General features: G+C 35.5%; 4 protein-coding genes across 7 annotated transcripts; 2 read left to right on the forward strand and 2 right to left on the reverse strand.

The window, feature by feature from the left end:
- Positions 1 to 100: 100 nt before the first annotated feature.
- On the forward strand, positions 101 to 8492 carry LOC105649076 (Leucine-rich repeat protein kinase family protein). Of its 2 annotated transcripts, none has more exons than XM_012235621.4 (21): positions 101 to 502; positions 614 to 725; positions 866 to 1016; positions 1231 to 1302; positions 1398 to 1469; positions 1900 to 2043; positions 2135 to 2206; positions 2301 to 2372; positions 2596 to 2670; positions 2849 to 2917; positions 3013 to 3078; positions 3304 to 3375; positions 3464 to 3550; positions 3680 to 3748; positions 3967 to 4487; positions 5240 to 5398; positions 5497 to 5780; positions 6410 to 6461; positions 6837 to 7087; positions 7630 to 7764; positions 7856 to 8492. In XM_012235621.4, the coding sequence occupies exons 2-21, from the start codon at positions 626 to 628 to the stop codon at positions 8231 to 8233; spliced, it is 2901 nt and encodes a 966-aa protein (XP_012091011.1). In that variant the 5' UTR covers positions 101 to 502; positions 614 to 625; the 3' UTR covers positions 8234 to 8492. The 2 variants fall into 2 exon arrangements, with proteins under 2 accessions (XP_012091011.1, XP_012091010.1); XM_012235620.4 differs by having other exon boundaries at positions 101 to 432.
- Positions 8493 to 9119: 627 nt separating this feature from the next.
- LOC105649075 (ZIP metal ion transporter family) lies at positions 9120 to 14542 on the forward strand. 3 transcript variants are annotated; one of them, XM_020685241.3, is made up of 7 exons: positions 9120 to 9407; positions 9526 to 9577; positions 9925 to 10578; positions 10884 to 11168; positions 12412 to 12540; positions 12798 to 12895; positions 13567 to 14542. In XM_020685241.3, the coding sequence occupies exons 3-7, from the start codon at positions 10114 to 10116 to the stop codon at positions 14378 to 14380; spliced, it is 1791 nt and encodes a 596-aa protein (XP_020540900.1). In that variant the 5' UTR covers positions 9120 to 9407; positions 9526 to 9577; positions 9925 to 10113; the 3' UTR covers positions 14381 to 14542. The 3 variants fall into 3 exon arrangements, with proteins under 3 accessions (XP_020540900.1, XP_012091008.1, XP_012091009.1); XM_012235618.3 differs by having other exon boundaries at positions 9928 to 10578; XM_012235619.4 differs by having other exon boundaries at positions 9121 to 9407; positions 10187 to 10578.
- Positions 14543 to 14697: 155 nt separating this feature from the next.
- On the reverse strand, positions 14698 to 16470 carry LOC105649074 (alphavirus core family protein (DUF3411)). Its single transcript, XM_012235617.4, has 2 exons — positions 16055 to 16470; positions 14698 to 15954 (listed from the first exon to the last, which is right to left on the reverse strand). The coding sequence occupies exon 2, from the start codon at positions 15928 to 15930 to the stop codon at positions 14866 to 14868; it is 1065 nt and encodes a 354-aa protein (XP_012091007.1). The 5' UTR covers positions 15931 to 15954; positions 16055 to 16470; the 3' UTR covers positions 14698 to 14865.
- Positions 16471 to 17063: 593 nt separating this feature from the next.
- Positions 17064 to 23280, reverse strand: LOC105649073 (KH domain-containing protein At2g38610). The gene is made up of 7 exons (XM_012235616.4): positions 22962 to 23280; positions 22704 to 22792; positions 21258 to 21409; positions 18926 to 19042; positions 18687 to 18803; positions 18394 to 18537; positions 17064 to 17768 (listed from the first exon to the last, which is right to left on the reverse strand). Exons 1-7 carry the CDS (start codon positions 23039 to 23041, stop codon positions 17622 to 17624), a joined length of 846 nt encoding a protein of 281 aa, XP_012091006.1. The 5' UTR covers positions 23042 to 23280; the 3' UTR covers positions 17064 to 17621.
- Positions 23281 to 23827: the final 547 nt, after the last annotated feature.

Here is a 23827-nt window from a genome sequence, read left to right on the forward strand (position 1 = left end):
AAATAAATAATATATATAAATAATTCAGTTACCGCCAACAAGTGACAAGTCAACACACCATCTTCTTTCTGTTTCCGACGAGGCAAAAGCTGCCAAAGAAAGAGCCGCTCTGTTTGTTTTATAATGGTCATTGCAAGTGGAAATTAAAGAAAATTATTAATTTATAGATTAAACAAACAGAATTCAAATAATATCTTTTGTCTGATAAGATGGATCGATGAACATAAGCCAAGCAAGATTAAAGACAATGACTTCTCTTACCTTGCTTTCTCAAATTTTAAATAAATTGTCGTTTCCTATCTCATCAAGCTTTTCATGTCTGAATTGTCTCTGCAACACAGAGAGCTAGCTCACTTGAAATCTTTTGTATTCTTGCTGAAATTCTGCAGCCTTTCATTTCCAAAGCTTTATTCTTTGTTTTTGAAGACTAAAGTAAGGAACTTTTTATGTTATCATTGGTGTTTTAGTTCAATTCTTCATTCCGAGCTCTGGGGTTTATGGGGTATCTCATTGAATCTAATTCCAACAATCTAACGAACATATAATTTTTGTTGCTTATTCTTGTGTGGGAAATTTTAATTACTTATATATGTGTTTTTTTTTTCCAACGCAGGCCATCTTAAAGATGTTGCAGCAAAGTATCCACAGATTCGTTTTCTTGGTGTTATGTTTTCACTTGATGCTCCTTGCAGTTGCCCAAACTTCAACTACAGATCCCTCTGAAGGTGGAATTTTTTCTCCACAAGATTTTTTTTTTTTTAAATTTTAGCATAAAGTGCAATCACCATTAATACACTTGAAGTTACTTCCAATTCTTAAACTACCTTTAGTGAATTGAAATATGTTGTTTTGTGTCATTTTGCAGTCAATGGATTGCTACAAGTAAGGAACAGTTTGATTGATCCCATGAAAAATCTGAGGGACTGGGGCAAGGGAGATCCATGTACATCAAATTGGACTGGAATAGGGTGTTACGATAAAATTGGAACTGATGGGTACTTGCATGTTCAGGAACTGTATGTTGTTTCCAGGCCTTTTTTTTGCATTTTTTATTTATGTCCATTCCCTTTGGTATCCCTAAATAAACCTAGTATTTTGATCTGGAAGTGTCTACTGCTTAGTTTAGTTGCCCGCATCGCATTCTCTGAATGCAATGCGTTATGCGGATATTTCTTTGGTTGTTACAGAACCTCAGTTATGAGCATTTCCCTTTTGTTATTTTTTATGCAGGCATCTACTAAATATGAATCTCTCAGGAAATTTAGCTCCTCAGCTAGGCCAACTCACTAAATTGGAAATATTGTGAGTCATGGAATGTAATACTAATCTGATTTCTGGGCAAAGAATTCTTTGAATGATTCTAATGCCATTCTTTTTTTCTGTTTTTCTTTTTGAAGGGATTTTATGTGGAATGACTTGCATGGCGGCATACCAAAGGAGATAGGACTCATTTCATCCTTAAGACTCCTGTAAGTTGAGTGGATATCAATTCATTTTGTATGATAGCCCCCAGTGAGGGAATACTCCTCTCTTCTCTTAATCTTCAACCTCCTCCTCCTTCATCTGTTGTAAATTCCTAAGGAAATGATAATGCAACATGAAATTGTCTTGAAGTTTATGTGAGCTGTCTTTTGTTATGGAGATCACTTGATTGCTGTAGTTGTATTGTAAGGATTTTTTGGCAATTGATGAAGAGGGTGTTTCCCACAATTCTATTATTAATATTCTGAAAGAACTGCAATGGTATTTATGAAACTCGATGATAAATTGTTTATGATTTATGAAGTCAAATCACATAGACGTTAGCATATTTTACAAGTAATTAATATCAACGAAAAGAAATTTAAACAATGTTACATTTTCTATTACTTTAAGCTTATGTTACGCATTGTTGTGCAGGCTTTTGAACGGAAACAAATTTTCTGGTCCTTTACCCAATGAACTTGGCTATTTATCAAATTTAAAGAGATTCCAAGTGGACCAGAATGAAATTTCAGGTTCGATACCAAAGTCATTTGCCAACTTGAGCAGTGTGAAGCACCTGTAAGTGGATGTTCAATTGACTGATACTTGAAATTGCCAAAAAAGTTGACCTTTTTTGCATGTGTTTTCTATTTACATGTGAAATTTGCAGCCACTTTAACAACAACTCCATGAGTGGTCAAATTCCATCCGAGCTGTCCAAATTATCCACTCTTCTTCACTTGTGAGTTTGTACTGCAATTTTTTTTAGCTCTCTTGATTTTGATATATGCTGAATGTTGTTTACTGGTGACAGAGAATATGTGAATCTGATGCAGGCTTTTGGACAATAATAACTTATCTGGACATCTTCCTCCAGAACTCTCAGACTTGCCAGAGTTGCGCATACTGTATGTCCTCCTATCGCTCATGCTGTAATATAACTTCATTTCTGCTATCATACACTCTTGCTTTTTTATGCATTCCTCCTTCATTGATGTTGCTTATTATTGACTAATCTGAGTGAGAACTCAGTGAAATATCAGGTAGCATGCTTAACATAATGATACATGATATTTATTTTTCTTATTACAATAATTTTTTTTGACCGTCGCCTTCTTTCCCTCCTTGCAGTCAACTTGACAACAACAATTTCAGTGAGTCTGAAATTCCAGCTACTTATAGCAATCTTTCCAAATTAGCAAAATTGTAAGAGTTATTAAACAATGTCTGCTTCTGTTGCTATTTTACATTGCACTTGGAGGAGAAATCTGTATGCTATTAGGACTCAATAGGTCAAGCCATTGACAGTAATACTGATTGTATAAATCAATTCTTGGACGCCCAACTGCTGATGTTTTTTCACCTTTCCTGTTTGACAAGGTAGAAGTCTTAGAAATTGTGGCTTGCATGGACCTATTCCTGATCTAAGCAGCATACAAAACCTATCCTATCTGTAAGTTATGCGTGTTATTGATATTGTAACAAATGTGTTCTCATTCTGTTCATGCTTAAATGCATGTCTTACTTGTTATTTGGTTTCTGAAAAAGGGATCTGAGCCAGAATTACCTAACTGGACCTATAACATCAAAAGTTTCTGCTAATACAACAACCATGTAAGTAAATTGCAAATGTAATTATGCTTTTGAAAATGTTAAACAAGTCGTCAATTCTGATTACATTTAACTGTTCCTAATCTTAGATGTTCTTGACTGCCTCGCTTTAGAGTAAGTAATGAACATTAGGAGAAGAAACTACTCCATTCTCACTATATAGCAGTAGCTTAATCAATTTTGATGAAGATAGTCCTTATTTTGGAAATTTATTCTTGCCGAATGCAGTGATCTGTCATACAACCGTCTTAATGGATCTATACCTGGAAGCTTCTCAAATCTTCCTGTTCTTCAAAGACTGTGAGATACTATCTACTTTATAGTTTTCTTTTTGAAATTTTCTGTTCTGGAATTGTAAATTTATATTCTAAACGTTTTTCAATTACAGATCACTTGAAAATAATTTGTTTGCTGGTTCCGTTCCAGCTAACCTCTGGCAGAACGTGTCCTTCGGCACAAATGCTACACTTATAGTGTAAGAATTGAGAAGATAGCAATGAAATTAAGCATTATAAATTTTCAGCATGAATTTTATTCACATATCAAAACGTAGTAAACAAATGAATATTGCTAACTTCTCTCTTCTGTGCAACCAAAAATGCAGTGATCTCAGGAACAATTTACTCTCAAACATTTTAGGGGAACTAAACATGCCAGATAATGTTACCCTAAGGTATTATCTCTTTACACAAATTCATAGCCAATGCAACCCCATTATTTTTCTAGATGCATTATAATTTGTTTCAATTAATCTATTTCTTACATATTCTGCAATCCTGTGGATTTGGATTTATAATTTTGTCCACCAGTAGTGAAACGTATCTGTGCAATGTGAGTTTGGTTTGTTTGTTTCAATACAATTCTCATTACTTTAGCACTTTTTTTTTTTAGATTGGGTGGCAATCCTATCTGCAATAATTCCAACTTACCAAACATTGGCCAGTTCTGTGGATCTGAAACTGAAACTGAAGATGATGGAACTGAAAGCTCAACAAATTCTACAATGACATGTCCTATTCAAGGATGTCCTACAGATTATTTCTTTGAATATGTCCCAGCATCCCCTGTGCGATGCTTTTGTGCATCACCTCTTAGAATTGGATACCAGCTTAAGAGCCCCAGTTTTTCTTATTTTCCTCCATATATATTTCAATTTGAGAAGTACTTATCTAGTGCTCTTAAACTGGACCTTTCCCAAATATACATCGATTCATATTTTTGGGAAGAAGGTCCTCGCTTAAGTATGTTTTTGAAGCTTTTTCCTATATGGAAGGACGCACATTCAAACACATTTAATTCAACTGAGGTTCAGCGAATTAGACACATGTTCATATCGTGGAATTTTCCTCGAACTGACTTTTTTGGACCATACGAGCTTCTCAACTTCACTCTTCTGGGACCTTATTCACAATGTATGTATTTCTTTTTCCAGTCAGAGTGAATTTCTGAATCATTCACCAACTGATACTGAATCTGAATTGAATAATATGCTGTGTAATGTCTTCTAAACATTGCTATTTTGGACCATAGTAACATATCAGACAGCTGAATATATTATTGCTTTAGTACATGCGTTTCATGGCTTCTATAGTTTTCCTGGCACCAAATCCCTGACAAGTTCCAGTTAGCATTGAACCTGAAGTTTCAACTAGGTAGAAATCACCTGTTTCGAATAAATAAATAAAACTAGGTAGCCATCGCCTTTTAGTTATGACCAAAAAATGAGTCTGGTTGCATTTTTAACTGTCATATCTTTACCCTTAGAAATTTCTCTCATTGATACTTAAATTTCCATCAAAGGTGTCTACCAACATGTATGTGCGTTCACCCAGATAAACTAAAAGTGGGTGAGGAGACAAAATGCTGATCTCGTATATCATGCTCACAATTAGTAACTGTGCGCATCTCTAACGGTATTCCCCTATATGAAAGTTACTTACATAGCCTTCTCTAATTCAGAAAATATTCAGCACATAGAGTAAGCATATCTATCATAATCTAACATAAACAGCAGGCTAGGCTGTGCATTGGCAGAATTGAAATTATGGAATCTTCTCTTTGCTTTGAAATTTTTATGCTTTTTATTAGATTGATTGAACAAAACTTATCTCTAAATGATCATATTTCTAATGATGATATGTGTGTGTTTCTTTTTCACTAACAGTGAGTTACGGCGGTCAAAGGACAAGAATCAGCAAGGGAGTTTGGGCAGCAATTATAATAGGTGCAATCATTTGCACCATTGTAGCATCCATAACAGTCACACTTCTGATTGTGAGAAGGCATGCTAGATACCATCGGAATCTGTCAAGAAAACGGTTATGTAAGCTCTATACTGCCACTAAAGAGAACTAGTTACGGTAAAGTATCATTTATGACTCTTGCTGAAGAAAGTGTATAAGGTTGTTGTTTCATTTGCAGCCTCTAAGGTATCAATGAAAATTGATGGTGTGAAATTCTTCACTTTTAGAGAAATGGCCCTGGCTGCTGAAAATTTTAACAGTAAAACTCTAGTTGGTCAAGGAGGCTATGGAAAGGTTTATAGAGGAATTTTAGGTGACAACACAATTGTGGCTATAAAGCGTGCAGAAGAAGGTTCCTTGCAAGGCCAAAAAGAATTTTTAACCGAGATTAGATTGTTATCCAGGTTACATCACAGAAATCTTGTTTCATTGGTCGGATACTGTGATGAAGAAGGAGAGCAGGTAATTTTTGAACTCTCAGATGTCATTTTATATCTTCTTTGCTTGCAGGTGTTGTCTTTGAGTGTTTTTTCAAATCAAACGAGAAGGGCATTCTGTATTGTAATTTTATTTTATTTTTTAAATATCGGGGATATGGGCTCAGGGACTTCTTTGGATTTCACTTCCAAAGATAGGTCTCTTATGATTTGGCGATGCATTATGCATAACGGCCATTTGAGACTGAAACGTTGCTCCTCAAGTAAAAAGCAGTAGAAGTTCCAGAAAAAGGCTTGCCACTTCTATTGGAATAGATGCTGCAATGAAAGTCTAGGTCCTTGCCATCTCATTCATTGGTGATACTTTCACACATTTAAGTTTTCAACATAGAGAATATATCTCTCTCGCTCAATTATAAAATGAGTAACAATTTTTATACAGGAAAAAGTCCAAAGCTTTTTTTCTAGGGATAATTTCAATAAGGATGTTGTATTTCAAACAGATAATGAAGAGACTGGGAAGTTTTCACATGCTTGTTTGCTGAGACATGCTTTCCTATTAAATCACATGTAGTGATTTTCCAATTCTTATATATGTGAGAATTTACTTGATTGTAGACGAAAAGTTTTCCTCACGTTCTTTGTTTGTGACAGATTCTGGTATATGAGTTCATGCCCAATGGCACCTTGAGGGACTGGCTTTCAGGTACCAAAATCTGTAAAATTTATGGTTCTATATCTTCTCTAAGGCTTGATGATATTCTTAGAAAAATGTTTTCAGTATCTGGTTTCTAGAATCACCAATATTCAAATGCTAAGATATGTAATGGATTCAGATTTAAAAACAGATTAGGAGGTTAATCTGCTAGAATAAAGTGAATAATTGATAACTCAACGTCACAAATGGCCATTATATTAAACAATCCTATGTTGCCAATCTGCTACCCTTATTTTTTGATGCCATCGAAACATTTCCTAGTAATTCAAATATGTACTATTATTTGTGCTGCTAGAGCATAAATATTTTAGGACATAATATAATATGAAAACTCAGAGACCGACAATTGATGTATATATGCAGCTAAAGCTAAAGACAAACTGAACTTTTCTACGAGGTTAAATATAGCATTAGGTTCAGCTAAGGGCATTCTTTACCTCCATACTGAGGCAAGTCCTCCAGTATTTCACCGGGATGTCAAGGCCACCAACATACTTCTGGACTCCAAGCTCACTGCTAAAGTTGCTGACTTTGGGCTGTCACGTCTTGCTCCAGTCCTAGATGATGAAGGGAATTTGCCAAATCATATATCCACAGTAGTGAAGGGAACTCCAGTAAGTTTAACTCAGTCATTTGCTTAGGTGTTAAAGTTAAGAATGCCTGATTGGCCTAGTGAATGTGCTAATAATTTTTCTAAATAGCCATGATAGTGTGGCTGGTGAACATGTTAAAATTGTGGATGATTGTTTTCAAATCCTGATGATTGACTAGTATATTATTTTATTCTATTATTTAGATGATTGAATTCGTTTCACCCCCAAACAACTAACAAAGACTTTCAACTTTTTCTGGATAGACATTCTTCATTATTCACACCAGAATAATGTCTAGCAGATATCCAGAACGTTAACCATATATCATAAATATGAGCTAGCATCCATGAAACATAGATGTCTCAAAAATATCAAACCTTGTAGCAAATTTAGTAGCAGGGAATTTGATTTGAAACTGAGTTGTTCTGATAATAGTAAATGAATTTCCAAGTAATGCTATTTCTCATTGTTTTGGAGGTGATCTTTTAACATTACCAGATGCCATATAGAATTCTTTATCTCCATCACTTTATATTTTGAATTTCGTTGTCATTTGCATTCAGGGATACCTTGATCCAGAATATTTTTTGACCCATAAGTTGACAGACAAAAGCGACGTCTATAGCCTTGGGATTGTATTTCTGGAGCTCTTGACTGGATTGCAGCCAATATCACATGGCAAAAACATTGCCCGCGAGGTACTTAATTAATTATGTCCATTGATATCTCGAAAGCCTTACTTCTCTTATTAACATTTGATGAATATCTGGATTTTCTTTCCTTTTTCAGGTAAATATGGCTTATCAGTCGGGTATAGTGTTCTCTATCATAGACAGCAGAATGGGGTCTTATCCATCTGAATGTGTTGAGAGATTTATAGCATTGGCCCTTGCTTGTTGCCATGACAAGCCAGAGAATCGGCCGTCGATGTCAAAAGTGGTCAGGGAGCTAGAGAACATATTTAAAATGCTGCCAGAGCCAGAAACTGATTCCATCTTTTCAGAATCCACATCCCAGTATTCTGGGAAATTAACTTCCACATATTCTGGCAATTCGACATCAGCGTCATCATCTTTGTTCAATTCAACCACTGGTCCATATATATCATCCAGCGTTTTAGGGAGTGATCTTATCAGTGGTGTAACTCCCACCATCAATCCTCGCTGATGCAGAGTTGCCGTTCTATGTACCTGATCTTTTCCAAATCCTCACAAAACGAGTGCAGTTTCTTATTTATGTTGAATTTTAGGCTGCTGTAAAGTGGATTGATACCCCATTTTTTCCTTTCTATCATGTGAACAGAGAAAAAACATTATTTGTGCAAAGTGAAAAGAAAAATTGTTGCTATTTTGTAAGACCTGATAGGAAGTTCACTGAAAGAAGAACATAAATAATAAATACATGAAAGTTCAGATAGGTTCGAATATTTGTATTTTTTTTTTTTTAATTTATATTCCTAATTATTTCTTTATAAAAGATATCATACTCTCGTCTACTAATAATAAGTTATCATTTCAATAATAGCTTTCAAAAACAATAATGTTCAATTGCGACTATAATTTATTACAATATGTATTTTGTACGTTTGTTTTCATTTTTAATGAAAATATTTAATAAAAATTGAGACAAATAATAAGATTATCTATATAAACATTAAATTAACCAAAGTCCATCTATAATACTTATTTTATCAATTAATAAAACACTAATGTACAGATGGAATTTTTTTTTTTTTTTTTTTTTTTTTTTTTGAGAAAATGGAATATAAAATTTTAGCACATATTATAGTGATGTGAACTAATTACGTGGAATTCATTCTCAAAAAAAAAAAAAAAGGTTGAATAAAGATATCCACAAAGGCACACAAGTCAATTGTAATGGACTTTCTCGTGATTTTCCACGTAAAAAAAGTCACTCTAGAGCAACGCCAAGTCGTCTCATCCATCCGAAATACTGTTTTATCCGGTTCCTGACTCCTAGCTTGTCGCCCGAACAAAAGTCGGATATTCCACTCGTGTTTCGCGACGTCATTATAGTGTAATTATAAATTAAATGTTCCTTCTTTTACAATTAACAGTAACAAGAAAAACATTTCTTTTTCCGATTAAAGAAGGCGCACACGCAGTTTCTGTTTTGGTGGTTTTGAGGGATAAGAAAACAAAACAACGTGCTAACAAAGTATTCCTAATTTCATTATTAAAATCCCTCAAAATCACAAGTCAGGGTTTATAGTTCCTTTTGTCTCCTTTTATATTGTTATTGTCCAATTTTTCTTTTTGTTTTATTTGATCTGAAAATTTTTTGTCACTATTTCGATTTCTGTGCGGCGACTTTTGTTCCGGTAAGTTTTCTTTTTGGGTTATAATCAGGATTTGGGATTGTATTAATGCTATTTAATTGTTTGCGATCTGTGTGATTTTTTCTTTTAATTATCATTTTCCATGCTATGAATTTCCCAGAAACCTAAACGACCCAGATAGCTTGAAGGGAGGATCGAATAGAATCACATTGGTAATTTGTAATTTCAATTTCATTTACGAGTTTTCAAGTTAAACGAGGAACCCATTTGAGATAGTATGACGTTGCTATTTAATTATTTTAAGTAGGTTATAAAGTATAATTAAATTGGTCTATTATCTATTTGATTTCGAGTTAAATTTGTTTACATGTGATTTTGGAATTCTTTTAGATTATGTAATACATTTGGAATTGTTCTTAGAATTGTTATCTCTGGTCAAATCTAACTCTTTTGTTCTGTAAACTTGTAGATGAGATCATTTCGTTTTATATTTCAACTAAGAGTATTATTATCCTAGAAATGATTGAATTAATATTTTTCATTCAACTTTAAACTGCAGCAGATATTGAACCTAGCACATTCCAGAAAATTTTGATTTCTTGATTCTTAAGTTTTGGATTCATCTGTGGTGAAGTATTTATCACAATGTTTCATGAATTCATCTGCGGCTAAGTATTTTTAGGGAAAGTAGCAAATTTACATGAGGGATCTTTTGTGAAGAAGCAATTATTTGGTGGTTCATGCAAAGATGCAATTTGTGTTCAAGAAAGCACTGTTATATTTTCTGTTCTCCTTTGCATTCTTTGGCTGCATTTTGGCAGAGTCTGAAAGTGAAATTCCAGGAAGGCTCAGGTCTCCCCCACATAAAAATGTAGGGAACAATGTTATAGATGGCACCGGTACTGAGAGTTCCATTGATTTTGAGAGCACAAGTGGTGGACTGGGTGACAGGAAGGGCAGTCACAACAGGGTTTCAATATCTACTGTTGCGTTATTTACATTGGCCATGGCTGCTGCTACTGGTTTAGGTGCAGTTCCATTCTTTTTTGTAGAGCTAGATCCTCAGTGGGCTGGGTTATGCAATGGAATGGCTGCTGGAGTGATGTTGGCTGCTAGCTTTGACCTCATACAGGAAGGGCAGGACCATGGTGCTGGTAATTGGGTTGTTATTGGGATTTTATCTGGTGGAGTTTTCATTTTGCTTTGCAAGAAGGTAATTGGTAGACTTTCAAGTTCAACTATTAATTTTCTTATCCTCCTAGCTGAAATTTATTTCATGCTTATGGTCTTTGACTTCTGATTGCTCCACAGATTAAAGTAACATTCACCCTTTTCTTGATGTTTTCATTGCTGGACTAAGAAGTTGAAATAATACGAGTGCATTTCCAATTTTAATAGTGACATGAACCTTGTATTTATCAATTTCATGAAAATCAATCGATTTAATATCTGTGCATTTGCTACTTGTATTCACTTCTGTATTTATCTCTCATGTTGTAATTCATTTCCGGGTTTCAGTTTCTTGAACAATATGGGGAAGTAAGTATGTTGGACATAAAAGGTACTGATGCAACTAAAGCTGTTCTTGTTATTGGAATTATGACTCTCCATTCATTTGGTGAGGGCTCTGGTGTTGGAGTTTCCTTTGCTGGCCCAAAGGGTTTTTCTCAAGGGCTTTTGGTAACTTTGGCAATCGCTGTGCACAACATACCAGAAGGATTAGCTGTGAGTATGGTTCTTGCGTCAAGAGGTGTTTCTCCACAAAATGCAATGTTATGGAGTGTAATTACATCGCTGCCTCAGGTAACTGCTTTTTTATGACTCCTGGTATAATTCATTTTACAAGAACTAGTTGGATGTTATGATCACTTTGTTAGATACACAAATCACTAAAATTAAAGGAAAATGAAATAAGGTAAATCAATGAGCAATACATTTTTAGTGGTTTTTCTGACAATATGATAAGCTTGGGTGAACTGTCATGTCCTTTATTGGTTTCTTATAATGTTCTTTGGCTGCTCTATAGATATTGATCTATCAACCTGAACTCATGGCATGTAAAATCATTTTTCATATTGCAGTGAGTCTTCAGATTACTTCTGTGGGTTGAAGGTATCTGAAGGTTTCTTCTGTGATCATATTTCATACAGTGTCAAGATAGGGTAGAGCTTGGTCCAGTCCAACCCTGCATTAAATTTTTTTGTTCAGTTAATGTAGGAAACCTTTGTCCTGCAGTTGGGAAAATGGAAATCAAAGCATGGTTGGGCAAGAAACTCGCCCAATCTAAGGAATGTGATATCTTGCGCAACTTAGATGTCGATGGGTCAAGGGTATGGAAGTATCTCCAGCAAGTAGTTGGAGCATTTTATGGGTTTTGCTAACTCAAAATTTAGTTAATCAAGTTGCATAATCTTCTTCTACTCTTTTCCCCTATTCTTTCATTGGATCACTAAGAAGATAGCAGCTTGGAGCTAAGCAAGATCTTGAAGATGATATTGATAGTGAAGTCTGTTTGAATCATTAAAATGTGAAGTTAACCAGTCTGCAACAGAGTTGCCTTTTCCACCTCTGTCTTGAGGTGTGCTGCCAATTTTGATAAATCAGTTGCTTGCATGCCTCAGTACTTCCTCTGGTAAACTCAACAGATTTGTTTCTTCGGTTAGCTTAATACTTGCAAATTGGAAATAGAAATATCTCAACTTTTATGAATCCAAAATCCCATACCATTACCAGACCAAGATACATATCTATGCCCCACTTTTTTTTAGGCACAAACCCAGACTATGAGTGGACCTTTTAGGTTATTTGCACTTGTCAGATGTAGTAAATCACCCAATTTGCATCTTCAAGTGCGTGTGTGATTATTAACCATACAAACAAGCGTAATGGTGGTTTTTACATTTTCCAAGAAGAAAATTTGTGAGCAGCACGATATGAATAAATATGTTTTTGTGGCTTAAAATTTCTTTTCAATTATGATTGTGTGGCAAGTGGGTGGATTCCCTCAGCTTCTCAACTGCTGAGAAATTAATTTATTTCACTGCAGCCAATTGTAGCAGTTCCTTCATTTATATGTGCTGATGCATTTAACAAATTCCTGCCTTTCTGTACTGGTTTTGCGGCTGGATGTATGATTTGGATGGTCATTGCAGAAGTTCTTCCAGATGCTTTCAAGGTAATTCTCGCTAAATTTGTATCTGTTTGGTTGAATCCACTCTGGGTTTGCACTTTGTTTGGATGGGATGGGGGAAGGTTTATTAAAGTAAAGTAAGGTAAAGTAATGGTTTCTTTTTTGTAATGTTTGGGAGGAAGGTAACATAATGTTTTTTTTTTTTTTTTTAATGTTTGGGATGAAGGTAATAACCTTGGTAGTAATTTGACCTCACAATCCTAATAGCACATGGTGTTAATCTTGTCTGGGCTTTATCACAGGAAGCCTCTTCTTCTCAAGTGGCCTCAGCGGCTACAATTTCTGTGGCATTTATGGAAGCACTAAGCATCATGTTCCAAAATTTCAACCATGACTATAAGTAAGTTGCGATGGAGCTTTAGCTTTCCAAAAATAAATAGCTGGAAGTAGCCACTATGCATTATGCTTGATGATTCACTATAACATCACGTGTCCTTAACATGCTTATGCTGATACTAGTGTACAGAAGTGGTCCATTAGTTTAACAGCTGCGATCTTTTTCTCTAATACTTGGTTACAGATGACATGCAGCTTCAACTCCTAAATGGTTATTAGGAACAATTTATCTTCCTTAAAATCTTGGTCATATACGTGAATTGAAGGTGACCTAAAACCATTGCTTTTGGGTTCCCATAAACATTTGATTGTATGGTATTATAGTGAATGAATAGCTTTTGGGTTCCCATGAACATTTGATTGTATGGTATTATAGTGAATGCATATTCTTTGGACCATATATGCTTTCAACATCTGTAATATAAAATGTAACTTTGCATTTTGTTACTTCAGTACTTAGGCAACGCTTGCTTGGTTGTTGATGTTTTCTTCTGAATCTCAAGTTCTTCCTCCCACTTGTCTTATACATTTTAATTCAAATGTCATCATATTCAATCTTTTTTTTTTCTGTTCTAGTATTTACTTTATTATTTGCAACTGCTTTTTTTTTTTTTTGCTATTCTTGTATTTGATTTATTATTTACTACTGAATTTCAATTTTTTATTAAATTTCAGTGCAGAGGATGCTTCAGGCTTCTTTGTTTCGTTGCTTTTTGGCCTAGGGCCATTACTTGGTGGCATCATTCTTGTTACATTTGCACTTGCATTCCATCTTCAGCATGCCCTTCTTATGGGTGCAGCATCTGGAATTGCCTTTGTCCTTGGTGCCTGGCGACCACTGCAGCTTCTTTTGTCTTCAAAGATGGGAGTCCTCTCTCTTTTATTTTTGCTGGCGCTGGGAGCAGCATTTGTCCATGTTTCTAGCTCTAGCATTTTAAGTTTTCCGGGTCGCAAAAAGGCATCATCAACTGATTTACCAATGATAACTGGCTTTCCAATGAGTATTCACACCCTTCAATCATTCCTTTCATGCGGAGCAGTTGCCTTTCATGCATTGGCTGAGGGGCTTGCACTAGGGGTGGCTGCACCAAAAGCTTATGGACTTGGTCGGCACATGGTCCTTCCTGTCTCTCTACATGGGCTTCCCCGTGGTGCAGCTGTTGCTAGCTGCATTTTTGGTGCTACTGACAACTGGCACAATGCGCTAGCAGCAGCAGCTTTAATTGGTTTTATGGGTCCAATATCTGCTATTGGAGCCATACTTGCAGGAATCGACTACAGCGGTCTAGACCACATAATGGTTTTTGCATGCGGAGGATTAATACCGTCCTTTGGAAGGATAATTAAGAGAGCAGTAATGTTGGATTCAAGGAAAGGTGGCATCGGGCTTGCAGTCGGAGTCGGGTTTGCTACTCTCTGTTTAACGTGTACTAAGTTGGTTTGCTTGCACACGCCATACTGCAATTCTGCTCCAGAGGCAGTTAGATAGAATTTCCTTTTTTCTTTTTTTTTTTTTTGTAAGTTCAAAGTATAGATATTACATGCCATTATTTTGTAGACTAGCTTAGAGGACTCCTCAACTTGAGGATGTTTTGTGATTCTAATGTATACTGTATTTGTGCTTTCTCAATATGTGGAGGTTAATTTGGAAGAGTGTAGCGTCTGGGTTTGTAATTTGATATAGTTCTGGACAAGGGCATGTTTGGTATGCCACAATATTAATATTAACATTTACCAAACACAACCTTAATATAAACATTGTAAAAAGACTGATTCACCAAAGAACAAGCCTACATCAATGACATGTTTAACTGTTAAATCAAGGCTCAATCATTAGATAAAACCGAACAACAGAAACACCTGTGAAGAACTAAAAGCCAAATCCTGGACATGACTACTCATCAAGTTTCGATCTTTATTGTTCGCTATTACACATATAAACACAACTCGCAACGCATATCTAATCTGATCACATCACTTGAATGTCGACTGATTACCCCGCATTTCCTCTCCTCCATCAAGCAACTTCTCCTTCTCTGAGCCCTCCACGGCAACTGGCTTCGCTTCTCCCACACTCTGCGACCCTGTCAACCTTGCCAATATAACAAAAGACATTCCACCCATTACATTATTCAAGCATCTAAGAACCACAACTGAACTCTTAAAAGCCAAAGGAGGGAGTCCTTTAGCCAGTAAAAACTCAATTCCATTCAAAGTTTGATATCTCAAATTACTACTAATCCCCATATGAAGCGCCCAGGTAACTGCGTTTAAAACTGTTGGTGGCGCCTTATTTGGTGTTTCAAAAGTTGGATCCATCTTCTTCCTCATTGAAATCAATCCATTCGATAATGCAGTTCCTACTAGTCCTGCCGCGAACCCCACCGCTGCAAATATAGTGCCTTTATACACAAAAGTGCCGAGTCGATTCATTAGAGTATATGCACCGGGTTCGAACATGTGACTCGTTGGACAATTAGCGAAAATTGCAGGGAGACTTGCACTGGAAGCTGAAGCTGTAGGTGCTAAAAGGTACATGAGAGTGAAATTCAATATAGAACCAACAACTAGCGTTGAGAAAACGAAATCGAGCTCATTCAGTCCAAAATTAGGGCGAGAAGCCATGTCGCCAAGAACACAAGCGGAGACACCAACTAATTCCTCCATCAAAACCTTGAAAGGGAACTGTGGATCAGCAGCTACTCTAGATCTCCATCCATTGAGGAAAAGAGCTAGAATACCAAATCCTGAAGACGACGATGAATTCTCGAAATTGGAATCACCACTCCAACCTCCACTATCGCCACCGCCGTTTCCACCATGCCCACGACCAACACCGCTGTTGCCATTGCCTCCGCCATATGAAAGCTCAGGCTTGCCAAGTTTCAAATGAGGAAGAGGAAGAAGGTTAAGAGAACGATTTTGGGGATTTGAAAATGGGAAAGAGACAGTAGAAGGACAATCGGCATTGGAGACACGAGAATTCTTCGGATATTGACTTGCAAAAGCAGAACAACGAAGCTGGGCCGCCGTAGCCATTTTTCTCGATCAAAACTTAAACTCCTAAAACAAAAAACGAGAAGAAAAAAAATCAAAAAAATCAATAAAATGAATTCACAGATCTGGATTCAAAGAAAGATCTAAAATGATAATAAGAGCATACCTTTTATATATGAAAATGAAGCGAAAGTAGGTGACAAATCAAGGTGATCCTTGATCGATCACTGTAATTAGCTGAACAATCAAATCTAATGTCGAATATAACTAATCAGAAACGCTGCCAAGGGGCGAATGACAAAAGTATGGAATCGCCGGAGAATGAACGCTAGCCGTGAACACCGACGAAAGTGGTGAATATAAACGTTATATAGTGAGGGCGATGCAGCAAAAATTAAAAAATTAAAACCCTATATGCCATTCTAGTTTGCGAGGCCACGTGTATGTTGTTCCTTTTATACCTTATATTTTAGTTGTGAACAAAGGTACCATGCTACCTTAGCTCAGTCGGTAGAGCGGAGGAGAGCGGAGGACTAGTTGTTGGTTGCTATCCTTAGGATTCCGGTTCGTATCCGGCAGGTCGGAGTATTTTTGCAAATAATTTCTGATTTTTAAATCCTTCAACGAATCAAATTAATGGGTAAAGTTCATTTTATGCCAAATAAAGTTATTCATAAACCCGGTTTATAGGTTTGAAAATGAACCAAATCAATGAAATAGAGATTTTATCAACATTATTTTCATTTTATTCTATTCTTTCAGGTCAATGGTAAAGAATATCATCGTTTGGTAACTAATTTTTTTTATTGATTCAGTGCATGAGTGAAAATCTATCTAAATAATATGCCTAGAAAATATGTTAATTGCGTGGTCTACGTGACTTTTATGGACCAAATCAACCAAGTAAAATTCCAGATTTGCATCTGGTCACTCTCATCACCTACCAAGAGTCTTTATTTTGCTTCATATAAGATGGTTAAGTCATTGTTTGTGAAACACTTAACCTCAGACAATAATAATAAAAACAGCATGTTTGGTATTTATCATGCCTTTAATCATATTTCATTTCGATTTAACATATATAGCTATTTCATAGCTTTCATTAAAACTTACCAGACAATAGCCTTCCGTGGATACATTTATTTGATTCAAAAAGATTGCAATACCACTCATCATGCTACCAAATAAAATTTTAAAAGAATTGAATAACTTAAAAGACCCAACAGTGACAATTCAACTCAACAGTCAATACTTCTACCACACTATGCCAAAAAAAAAAAAAAAAAAAAGACACCTACAAACCTCGATTCATCGTCTTTTTAATACCTACCCCTTGCAGCATTGATATATATTCCACACTCCTTAAAGTTGCTAACACAAGAATAAATCCAATGAATATAGTTGTACATTTAAGGAAGAAGAAAAAAAAAAAAAAAAAAAGAAAGAAAGAAAGAAGGAAAATAACTGACCTCAGCAAGCCTAAACTCAAGAACCAGCTATGTAAGTCTTTTTTTTTTTTTTTTTCCTTTTTTTTGAATGCTTTCCATTCGTCTTTTATCTTGGGAGAAAAATAACAAAAATAAAAGAAACCCCCAACAAGAAAGCTCACCAACAGTAACTGTTAGCCTATTCTTTTATAGCTGTGCTGAATTGAGATGTATTGGAAGCTAGACTCAGCGATGAAATTCATTTGCAGGATGAAAACCATTACATATGGGATTAAACATGATAATTTAACGGCCTGTTTTTGCTCGTTTCATCCCACTTGTATTGAAAGGAGAGACACTACCACTCGGCCCAGGACTTTCTTCTCTGAAATTTGAATTAAGCATGGCTAGTTCCCGCAACTGTTGTCTCTTGATAAAATCTTGCGACTCATCCTGCATATGCAAAAGATACTTTAGCCTGAAAAGGGCAAAAATGGTATTGAAAATTCAAACTTTTTCCTTCATCAAAGTCCAGCATGCATGCTGGTACAATGGCATGGAGAATGAGATACCAAGACACGGTAAATTAATCATCACTCCATTAGAACTGAGCCATAGACTATAAAGCTGCTTGTCATGAGAACACTGGTATTTTGACTTCAATTTTTAAGCGAGTGCTTGGACAGAAATTACAGAAATTTAACTAGATTGTGCATGGTACTTCAGTGTTCTACAAACAGACAAATATGGGCATATTCCAACCTGAATCACTTCTCTTTTCAATCTATGACGTGCTCTCTTCTACTCCTCTTAAGCAGCAGAGGTCAGCACTTAATTCAGATAAACAAAAGTAAAATATATACTAGCTAAAAGTCTGCATTAAAACACAAAACTGTGAGGACATTAAATCCTAGAAGTTCTTCAATAGTTGTTCCTCGACTCATCCAAGAAAAATACATATCATGTGGAAGACCAGAATTTCCAAAAAGTGCATGAAACACTATCAATGCTCTTAATGATTACAAAATCCTAATATTGCATAGTATTTCCAAACATAATAAAGTAGTAGAATTTATACCACAGGTTTAAGCAGTTCTTCTATAATTTCCTGTGCCTGTCTCAGCCTCATATCAACAATATTAGCGGGTAAATCAGCTTCAATTAGGATGTGAAGTGGGTCATTCAGGTGCTCATAACCTGGTCTTCCCCTAAGCTTCTCTTCCTTCAAGATGGAATCAGATAAAAATATTAGGAACAGAAAAGCAGATTTATTCATGGGAATTCATTCATAAATGTTCTTCAGCTGCATTCCTCACTGAAAAGAGCAAATTTTAACAGTCAAAAGAATGTGCATGGGCATCAATCCACTACCTTGTCTGGGTCCTTTATTGATCCTTTCCCTCTAATGTATACACGGCAGCCTGTGGTAGCTTCCACCCGTTTCAATGAATTGCCTCTGGGGCCCAAAAGTCGCCCAACAAAATTAAACTACCAAACATGAAGCAGACAGCAAAGTTGTAACGCTTGTTACAAGATCCTATTTTAATAAACTGAATTCTGGGTAAATTTAACACGATAACACCAGAACATGAAGAAAAAAGAAAGCTCACATTTGGATAAGTATCTACTGGAATTTCCAAACGCAAAATTCTCTTCACAGTGTATGAACTAGGGCTCGCCGGTGCACCTTGCCAGTCCATTGTCATTCCAGGGGGCCCACTTAATCTCTGAATGAAACATTTAACTTTATTATTATAACATAGAAATGGAAGAATAGAGGATCAAATAGCTTATGGATCAAACGACATGGAACTAGAGACATAAAGAGACACTGGAAGCCATCATATCATGCATGATCCTAAAACAATACTTATCCCGCCTCTAATAACAGAATAGGAGAAAGAAAAATAAAATAGCTGAATGTTTAACTTAGCAGCAACAGAGCAAGCATAAAATTAAACTGCTACATGTTCTGGCACATTAACACATATAAACAAATAATAAGAACAAACACGTCATAATTGCAACACAAGGAATTATGCAATGGAACTTTTCAAACTTCAAGCCCTATGCGTTGAGCATACTCTTTCCAATTCAATATTATCACAGGTAGGATCAGATGCCATTTCAAAGACCCCATACAATTGAATCTGAGAAAAATTTTCACAAAGCAATGGAATTTATCTGAACTGGAATTAGAGGGTATCACTTTTGCTGATGAAACCAATCACCGTATACATTTCTAATAAGTAAAAAAATGATTTGCTGGCGGATGATAAAAATTGGCCTCCCGTGAGACCAAAATGCAAATGCCCCTTTAGTACAAGATCCAATCACTTGGCAAGCCAGCCAAACTGAGTTAAGCTGGTTAGAGGATACCAGCTTTATATTAGGGCATGTAGATCATCCCTGGAGGAGTTGGTAGAAAGCTCCAGTAACAGTCACGTTCATATTTAATGATTCAAGTGTACTTTGTTGCAAGAAGAAAATTAAGGGATATAGATTTGATGCACATGTGTGCGCCTCTAACAATGCAGGGGCCAGTTGTGCCAGCTCTGACTCCTACATGAACCCAGAGAACAGGTGCTACAGGTAGTTCTATCAGAATTCATAACTCTTACAAAAACCTTAAGCCAACTTAGCCAATAAACGTTCTTGCCAGACACCCTATCTAAAGTTCTAAATTCTGATCTCCTTGGTCCCCATTTTCTCCAGTATAGCCAAGGTGTGCCAGGGAAAGATTCGAGCTTCAACAGTTAGGATCCCACAACTTTTGTCTCAGGATCACCCTTTTCTCTTTAAAGACAACTGCTTCTGAATTAATTATATAATGGGCCCTAGTCTTTTCACTAAGAGGGATTGTGTCATCATAGTGTTTTAAAGCAACTTAACTTTTTTTGTTTTTTTTTTTTTTTTGCTACTATGAATATTAGCAATTTACGACACTGAAATGACTGTTCCTAAATGCAAACAGTCAAACGCAAATCTCAAATAATTTTGTTGTTATCACTATTATTATTGTGCTGTGAATTTTAGGATCTGGATATAGCACATAAGTATTTAAAATAGCATTTTTGTTATTGAAAATAATTTATTATACTTGGAGGTTATTAGATAATCTTTGTGGTAATTCTTATGAATCTAGTATATGATTTTTTGCATATATTTCATCATATATGCAATCTGGATAATCATATTTTGTCCCCATAACATAATCTGAAAGAAGACCACCCCAACCTTACTCCTTAAAGACATTTCGCATTCCCCATTTCATTCCATGTGCCAAAGCAATCAATACTTGATGTAACCTAGTATAGTACATAGTAACAGAAGATAAACTATCAACTGGATCTCTTTTATTCTGTAGTAAGTTTATGTCCAATTCAAGCAAACAAGATAGACATATAACATATTTGACATGTGGATATCCCTGCAGTTAATTCTAGCATAATACAAACAAAACTCAAATCTTAAAACTACAAGATAATTTGGTTGTGTTGATAAAGCACAAACAAGAATGTAGCTGTGTAGGTAAAGTAAAGGACACAAGCTGATTGAAGCAGAATAAAGTTTGTTTCAGGTTCCAAAATCAAACAAAAAGATTTTCCATAAGTTGAAGAAATGATTTCTTAAGTTTATATGAAAGAAGAAAGTCAATGTAACAACTAGCGAGTTGCAAGTGTTCCCAATCTCAATGCGTGAATAATAAAAATCTTAATATCAAACTAAATCAGCAAAAGGATTTTCTAGCCAATTCCAATTAATTAATGAAAATTAAAATCAATTTTAATTTTTCACATCATCTACCCAAACTGCCAATTGCAGGGATTATCCCAAGTTAACAGGTAGTAGCCAAAAAGAGAGAAGAGAGAAGGGGGGGATTTCAGATCTTCAGTCATACAATACTAAAATGCTCAACTAAAAGCCAGAAGAAATAATTACCTCCTGAGGAAGACCATTCCAGCTACCTAAACCTGTTCCGCCAACATTAGACATGAGGTTTGATGAAGCCATGGGACTGGGGCTTCTATGCCGCAGTCTGTCAAAATCGCCAAATCCTTGGTTGGACATCATTCCTGAAACCCGAAAAATTTCTACAAGCAAAAAAATAAAACGCATTTTAATTAAGAAACAGATGCGGGAATATGATAAATAGACAGCACAGCAATAGAAAGAAGAATTGCAGACCCCACAAAAGCGAAAGAATGGAACCCTGAAATAGATGATGGAAGACAAACCTATAGGCCATTTGTGTCACAAAAAGGCTAGAGTTAAGTAGTCAACTGTTTCCTATAATACATGATGATGCATTACCTTGAACACAATACTAATCTGGGAAGATTGGTTAGTGGAACAGCTAAAATTCTTAGGCATCTGGTGGCCTAGTGAAGACAACTACTCATATGTTGCACATGAGAACCATATATTTTCTCTTGGAACAAACTACTAAGGCATTACAATTTTTGACTATCTGCTATTGAAAAACACTTGAATTGGACCTATGCAGTGTCACCGAGGAGACTGAATTTTTAGTCAAGAGCTACTTCCAACCCACCATAGGTCTCCTATTGCCAACTCTTCTGCCACTAAATTTGAACCCAAAATGGAAAACTGCGTCAAATCTGAAAATACAAAAATTTTGGCGTCTTTATTTATTTTTATTAGAATAACATTGTATCAGTTGTGAGAAAAAGGAACTACCTATAACTAGTACTACCCAACCCTTTTATGATTGTTTTTCAAGATCTTTCTTGCACTCAGGCTTAATTCTCAAGAATATTATTTTAACGTGGCCAATTGACTAGTTTGAAATTGATGCTGGATGAGTTTAGTTGAATACAACCACTCCACTATCTATAAGGACTTCAACAGTATAGCAGTTTGTTCCACTAAGTTTGTTCTAGAGTAACATATTCAAAAACCAGTGAGACCGTCTCAGTTATGTTAGCATTCATAAGCCACTACTTAACTGAATGTAAAGGTATAATTGACCCCATTTCACTGCAATTACAACAATGTTTCAGATAATTTCATTGCACGGAAGCCACTTGAGTACTCAAAAACTATCTTAAACACAGTGTTAAGATCCCAATGGTCCTCCCCCAGCTCATCAAACCCAATTGCAGAATGTTAGTCTCCAATGAACTCAAAAGTAAGTGCTTCTCCATGATCAAGCCAAGACCAAAAATGAAATCCATCAGTTCGAAAGGAGTCGAAGTGAATTTAGTATAAATCAGTTAGTAAGGAATCATGACACTAGAAAACCATCAATCCACGCACAGAATACCATTCACAAAGCCAAAAGCAAGAGGCAGAAAACGCAAATAAACCTATGAAAATCTAGAAAAACCTAGATCCAATAGAAAAATCAGAGACAGAGAAGTAGACCTTGATTTAGCAGTCGGCTACATATGGGCAGAACCTGCATGAAAGGTCCAAGCTTTTGATGCTCAGCTAACAACTCTGACAAGTACTGACTACAAAGAGAAACAGACAATCCAAACAGATCACATACAACATAATTCAGTACACTAATATACATGAAAATCAAAATTTCAATAAAATCGCAAGGGGAAGTGAACATCTTTTGCCCCTCTCTCGTTATTTCTATGAGGTTGGGGTTTATGGGGTTGGGGCAGAGCGTACCTGTCAACATCTGGAGTGCTTCTAATCTGAGGAGAAGCAGCTCTTGCAGGTGAGAAGTTGGGATCATACAAACCTGACATGACTCTTTTTTCTTCCAGATTTTTTCTCCTTTTTTTATTTTCTTTCTTGAACAAACAAAAGAATGAGATGGAAAAGAAAAGAAAAGAAAAGAAAGGGTTTTAGTTGTGGTTGTTGCAGAAGAAAAAGGAGAAACACAGCACCATCAATAAAGGAGGGTTTGTAATAAGAGCAAAAAAATTATTAATTAAAAAAAAAGAAAGAAAAGAAAAGAAAAGGTCTAAAGGGTTAAGGGTCTACTCTTTCTCGACAAGCTCTCTGTGAATTTGCAGAAAGTAAGCCAAAATCTTTAATTATTTATTTATCTTCCTTTTATTTACTTTTCATTTTTTTTCCTTAATAATAATAAAAATAAAAAATAAACAAGAGTGCAGTATCTTTTAGGAAGCTAAAATTAAGGCATGGTAGGATAACAGTAAAGATGGCAAGTAAATCTATAAATTGCTATTTAATCCTTCCAGTTTAATGAAAATAATTATTTAGTACTTATCTTTCTGAAAATAATACAAATATATACTTGTAGTTAATTATTATTGGACTAATAAGATTTTTCTTTTAAAATATATATTTTCTTATTTTTAATTTTTAGTAAAAAGATCAAAGTAGCCCTTAATAAAGTTATTCTTATTAATTTACACAAATATTTGAGGTATTTTCGTCTTTTACCGAACAGCAACATGATTAAATTATTGACCAGTTTAAACCAAAATGATGTATTTATATCATTTTAAAAATATATAAAGTAAATAGTTAATTTATCAAATTAGAGGGGCTAAAAATAAATAATT

Source organism: Jatropha curcas, chromosome 2 (assembly GCF_041381405.1).
Source record: "Jatropha curcas cultivar XTBG-Jc1 chromosome 2, XTBG_Jcur_1.0, whole genome shotgun sequence".
Lineage (NCBI taxonomy): Eukaryota > Viridiplantae > Streptophyta > Magnoliopsida > Malpighiales > Euphorbiaceae > Jatropha > Jatropha curcas.